At 41.6% G+C, this 6,444-nt stretch overlaps 1 protein-coding gene across 5 annotated transcripts in view; it reads right to left on the bottom strand.

Moving 5' to 3' along the window:
• Positions 1–3,421: 3,421 nt before the first annotated feature.
• The window catches only part of LOC119503963 (growth factor receptor-bound protein 10-like), a 59,605-nt gene continuing 56,582 nt past the window's right edge, over positions 3,422–6,444 (bottom strand). For all 5 annotated transcript variants that reach the window (XM_037796038.1, XM_037796039.1, XM_037796040.1 and 2 more), the window contains 4 exons: positions 5,917–5,983; positions 5,689–5,776; positions 5,215–5,308; positions 3,422–3,867 (listed from right to left, as the gene is read on the bottom strand). In XM_037796038.1, coding sequence (XP_037651966.1) covers positions 3,721–3,867; positions 5,215–5,308; positions 5,689–5,776; positions 5,917–5,983 — 396 coding nt within the window. In that variant the 3' untranslated portion in view covers positions 3,422–3,720. The remainder of the gene's footprint in view (positions 3,868–5,214; positions 5,309–5,688; positions 5,777–5,916; positions 5,984–6,444) is intronic.

The raw sequence follows: 6,444 nt of genomic DNA, 5'->3' as shown, positions 1-6,444 counted from the left end.
AACGTTGTCTTCTTTTCACTTCATCTCCCCGAATATCTAACAACCATCAGAAATAGGCATGACCATGCTGTTTTCAATGAACTAATTGGCCTATAGCCACAGAAATTGAGCTAGCTAGCCAAATTATTTAAGGCCACAACTAGCTAAATTTGTCGATTTTCTTAAAGAGGACCTATTATGCTTATTTTAAGGTGAATACTTGTATTTGGGGTTTTTACTAAAACATGTTTACATGCTTTTATCTTCAAAAAACACTTTACTTTTCTCAGCTGCAGCACCTTTTTTCACCCCCTGTTTGAAACGCTCTGTTTGAGCTCCTTCCACGCCCTCCCAAAAAGCCCAGTCTACTCTGATTGGTCAGCTGGCCCCCTCTGTTGTGATTGGTCAACCGAACCAAACTCTTTGGACACCGCTCCAGCTCCGCTCTAACTAGCTGTGTTTGAGGGCGTGCCAAACTAGCCTCTAGGCAGGTATTATTATGCAAATGTGTTACTTGGTGACATCACCACATTACGGAAGAAAAGGCGGGACTTCAATCAAGGCGTTTCAGGCAGTTCAGGAGCAGTGTTTTTGTGGGGGAGAGCATCTCTCTTTGGCGTGGACTTTGTAACTTTGCAGACCTTTTAGATGCACAAAAAAACAATATAACCTACTACAGGAAAGGGGGAAAACAACAAAAGCATAATAGGTCCCCTTTAATTAATCAGTGAATCGTTTGTGGTCTAGAAAATGTCAGAAAATTGTGAAAAATTGTCCATCACAATATCCTAGATACCAAGGTGATATCTTCAAATTGCTTTTTTTTTGTCTGACCAACAGTCCGAAACCCAAAGATATTCAGTTTACTATAATGTAAGACCAGGAAAAGCAACAAATGCTCATATTTGAAATATTTGCTTAAAAGACATTATTAATTATTCAAATAGTTGCCAATTAATTTTTCTGTTGCCTAATCAATGAATCATTTCAGCTCTAAAATAATGAATGAACACTTGTAATAGTCCCTTACTGACAACACACCTGATGGCTACAAGGCATTCTGGTCTACTGAGGCTACTGCTGGTGTGGAAATGGCTCCCTCTACCTCTATTATCATGAATTTCTCCTTGTACGATTGTTGCAAGAAAGATGTCCTTACTGTTTGATTGTGAAGGACTGACACCACAACCTGATGTTCACCACTGATGCTAGCTGGCTCCCATTGCAAGTGCTGGAAATATCTGGACGTGATGTTACATTTTAGCAGAAATAAGACAAATACTTATTTGCTTTCTTGCAAAGATTTAGATGAGTGGATTGATACCACTGCCACGTCTTTAGTTTAGTTTAGTTTAGCTTATGACAGGTCACACATATTTAAAAAATGTCAAGGATAACACAATAAAGTCAAAGACTTATTTCCTATAACCCAGAAATGAGTTAGTATTTTAGCACTTCCGGTTCCCTCGTATCGAAGTCAATGTTTTTTTTTAATGGGTTTTTAGTTAGATGCCTGAAATAAGTCTTGTGGTTAAGCTTAAGAGATTTTAACGACATAAAATACATCAATAAATACCCCACTCGTGAATTTTGAAGCCTTTATATGTCTTAAAAAAGGCGGTTGCTAACAAGTGGCTAAATGAGACTACTCGTCCGCCTTTACAGTCTCATTGTGTATATTCGCGGTCATGCCACCGTGCTGTAGTTCGTTTATAGCCTAACGTTGGCTTTTTACTTCTGCCGATTGCATTTCAATTTAAAAAAAACATAAAAGTGGCGTTTATTTGTGAAGATTATCTTGCTGAACAAAACGTGTAAGTATCATAAACGTTTGTTTGCCACAGAGCTTATTTTCTGCAATAATCCGAAACCCAATTGAAAAATCCCATTGGCTTTTTGTCAAGGGAACCCAGGGCGACGCTAACTTCCTGGTTGGCCTACAAAAAAAATGCCATCCCTGGAGCACTCTATAGCTTCATATCCAGCGTACAGTCATGAGAGTGGTATCGATCTTCCCATCTAACTCTCGGCAAGAAAGTGAAAAAAAATATTTTCCAAAAATGTTAAACTATTCATTTAGCATAATCTTTAACACTCTTGATGTTCCATCCTCTTTGAAATCTGAAATATGTTACTGTATGTGCATTATAATATAGCTTCGATTTCATACACAAGGCTCACAATTTTCATTTAAGGCGAGTGAATCTCATTCCACTGTGCGTTGACGCACAATCGACTGAGTTCACATTTCAAGTCATTTGATCAATTCCATATTAAAACAAACAAAACAAAATAAAAAAATAAAAAAAAATAAAAAACATTATGGGAGTGCTTTTGTTGATTTGTCTTTTCTGGAGTGAGGGAACAGTGGTCAGAATCCGAACATGACGGCTCCAACCCATCAATATCAAATTAAAATGTGCAAGCAGTGAGCTCAGAACAGACTTAGGAAAAGAAAATGACATTCAAAGACAAATTCACCAACAGATTTAACCCTTTCCATTTAAAAATTTTTTTTTAAAAAAATGGTAGAAGCTTGGGGGTTGGACACACTTTTCAGGAGTCTATTTAACAGTCTTCCTCCTCTTCCTCATGGTCTTGAGACGCACATTCGTTTTTTTTTTACCAAAGCATGGTCATGTTGGTGCAAGCCACACGGAGGTCAAAGATGTCCCCAAACCTTCCTGAAAGGCACTGCATAATCAGCCCTAACTCACTTTGCTCCCGCGCCACTGTAATCCAATCAGAACTGGTGGAAATTCACATGCATGCTTTTCAGAAGGGGCGGAGTGGAGGAGGAGGAGGACGAACGGAGAGCAGGCAGCTTCATTTAGCTCGAGAGAACAGCTGTCGCCTGTCCGCCCGGGAGTGCAAAACTAGTTCTGCATTGAATCAACAGTAATAAAACAGCATTAAAATGACATCAAGTAATCAACTCTACAAGAGAGGCTTGTTACAGCCTTCCTGATAAAACATTCCTCTGTCCTTTCAGCAAACCCTCGCCACTGCTCTGCTTATCTTGCCTTTAGCTACTTCTCTCAAGACTTTTCTCTGAGCTTCTGTGGAGGAGGAAAAGGCGGGATCGGGGTTGCACCAGGTGTTTGGGGGGAGGGTGTGGGGGCAGGGTGTCAGCTTATCCAGACTGGACTGCACAGGTTGAGAAAGCTCCTGGATCGAGTTTGATAAGACCCAGAGAGGTTCCCGTCCATCCCTGATTATCGATGAGGAAGTCAGAGGGTGGCGCTCCCCGCCCACCTCGGTGGCGAAGGGGCGGGGGTGGGGCGGGCACCACAGCTTATCAGGCCTGGAGGGTGAGGGAAGTTGGGGGAGGGGGATCCATCCGGGAGACCCGCAGCACTCCTGCTTGGACAGACTTTAGCCGTCTTGTGTTTTCACAATCTCATCTCTCTCCAGGGTGAAAACGGCAAATGACAAAACAATCTTGTCTCCATGACAACATCGCAGGAGTTGGGCGACTGCTGGGTCCACAATCTGCACAACGCTTGAACTGTCCAAACGGTTCCCATTCAAACATCCAAACAGCGGTAAGGCGGAGAGAAGCACTGGCGCATTGGGGGAAATCAAACCCTCCGATGCCGGCTCCTGTTGAGTTGTTCACATCCCCAAAACGTAACTTTTTCTCTATCTCCTCAACCTCATTGCGCTGGTGAGGGAGGGGAAGATGGGGGAGGGTGAGAGGTGTGCAAAAAAGGGGGTTGGAGGTGTCGGGGGTGTGGAGTGTCACAAGGCCACGGCGGTGCAGGGGTGTTTGAGCTTGCAGGGCAGCACTCCTCTGTTGAGCTGGTAAAACTCCACCAGGTGGATCAAATCGGTGAACTTGGTGGCGCCGTCGTCGAGGCTGAAGAACACCTGACCGTCCTCCTCACACTTTAGACCAGAGCCAGAGGGAGGAGAGAGGACAGTTAATCATCACATGACAATAACACATGTGTACTTTAAGCACTGTGAGCTACTGAAAGAAAACACATAGAGCAAATATATGAAAAGGAGTGTTGGTCTATTAGTCGGTCCACCACTTTGGTCCAGGCTGAAATATCTCAACAACTATTGGATGGATTGATATGAAATTTTTTACAGACATTCATCATCACCTGAGGATGAATCCTACTGACTTTGTCGATCCAATGACTTTTCATCTAGCACCATCATCAGATCAAATCTGCCTGCATGGCCAGATACCTCACCACTAGTGGCAAGTGAAAAAGTATGCCTGTTGTAGTCGATTTGTCAACTGATCGGTCGTTTTGGTCTTAGTCGACAAAGACTTCTTTAGTTGTTTAGACATTTTTTTTAAGCTATTTTCATGCTGAATGATTAATTTCCGAGAAACTTATGAGCACATCTCTGGTAAACACAAGATTTAAAGTGGTGCTTTTGTGTGATTCTTTGTGGAGAAACTCAGTTTTACAGATCTGTCGATTAAATCAGCAAATCAATTAGTCGACAAAATCGTATTATAGTGTTAGTCGTCTGATCATTTCTTTGGTCGTGGACATAGGGTGACCAGATCCCAACCAACCAAATGTGGGACAAAGAGTATGTTTGTGTGGGACAATGTGGGACACGTTACCAAAGCTGAGAGGTAGTCTACAATTTTGACATAATGTCTATTTAACTTAAATAATAAACATTTCTATTCTGCCCTGTATCTTATAGCATCTCTATGCTTTGCCCGAATGCATCCATAGATTGGCACATCTCCCTTTGAGCCACACGTTTCTTGTGAGACTCACATGAACTGTGTCGCTTCAAAAAAGCAGCTGTCCTGCACCGGTTTGACTGTTGAAAACTAGAGCCAATGAAAATGTGGGACATTGTCTCAATATGTAGGACATGGGACCAGGGATAAAAATGCTGTGCAGTTCCTCGTAAAGTGGGACACCTGGTCACCCTACGTGGACAACCCTACTCTGTTATAATATGAGATTAAACTGTATCTCAGAACATTTAGAAAAGGCAGACCTGCTTTAAATTTGCAGGGACAGATATGTGTCTTTGACTGTTCTTTTGCAGCTGTGTTTTGAGGCTACGGCTGCAGTAATTGAGCTACAGCATGAAATGTACAAATTGGTAATATTACTGACAGCACAATTTTAAGTTGTGTAATTTTCTAAGAGAGTAAAGCAGCGTGCCGTACTTCAGTGGATTTTACAAGAGAGCATGACATATATTTGAATGCAGTGTAATGTGACCGTGTTGTGTCGTGTGACTGACCGGTAGGATCTGGAAGTGCTTGATCTTCTGGTGGTGGCACAAGGTGAGCACGAACGCCTTGGGATTACTCTGACTGTCCCGCAACAGGAATAACCTGACACACACAACATCAGAGAGAAATGGTTAAACTGCATCATGAACTATATCACTGCTGGTGGGTTTTATACTATTAACATTTCAAATGCTTGACGATCATGAGCTGAGGGAGCTGTGAATCTTATCTTAATCCACTGGGTAAAGGCTAAAATGCCGCGACTGTCAAGTCAAAGAGCTGTTTTTAGACACCAACATTTTAGAGATTTAAGCTTGTCTTGGCAGCAGTGATGTCTCTATTTTTCATATTTTTACTTCACTTTCCAGAAGCTTTCTACTGAATTTTACATGAGCAACATTTAGCATGAGATAACATCACATCAAACCAAAACTTCCTAAACGAGCCTCTAAACCTTTTCACACTCATATAGTTGTTCTTACCCGTCTACTTGGCCTTGTTGAATGATCATTTTGTGGGCTTCCTCTCTCATGATGCGACCATGAAACCATATCTGTGTCCTGTGGATCACTGCAAGAAAGACATCTATGAATCAGTGTACGTATCTACCACCAGCCCTAGGCAAGCAAAACTAAACACCCAAATAAACACTACGACTGTCAAGGTACAAGGTGATGAATGTATTTGTTACTGGTCTGAAGTGAGAGTACCTGTGCTGAGAGAGGATGGGTGCAGGGGGCTGGGACTGCCCAGGACATTCATACGCTGGCTCCGTTTCTATGGGGAAGAAAGTGTGCAACATTTACCACAAGATAACAACATATACAACAAAATGACATCAGATCAGGCATATTGAAATACGCTGAAGCAGTCATTTCAACCCAAATTAGGGCTGTCCCAAAGACCGGCTTAAGGCATAGGCCACATAGGCGGTCCCCTTGGGTGCCACCTTCTAGTGGGTGCTGGTTGCCCTCTAAATAAAAAAAAATGTAATAAAAAAAAAATGAAATAAAAAAAAAACTCTCTGTAACTCTCTTTCTCATCTCAACTTATCTGTTAATAAAAGTGTAAATTGTAGATAAACTGACAAAATAATTTTAAGCCAACAAAATCAGGGACCAATTGTTTATTTATTTTATAATAAATACAGTTATGAAAATAAAAATCTTAATTTTTTGTCTTAAAACCATTGTGATATCTGATGTGTGTTTACAGGTGTTTGCAGGGTTAGGGTTCTG

The sequence above is a fragment of the Sebastes umbrosus genome, chromosome 15, assembly GCF_015220745.1.
Source record: "Sebastes umbrosus isolate fSebUmb1 chromosome 15, fSebUmb1.pri, whole genome shotgun sequence".
Lineage (NCBI taxonomy): Eukaryota > Metazoa > Chordata > Actinopteri > Perciformes > Sebastidae > Sebastes > Sebastes umbrosus.
The sequence above is the reverse complement of the archived record's forward strand: the minus strand, read 5'-3'. Positions and strand labels throughout refer to the sequence as shown.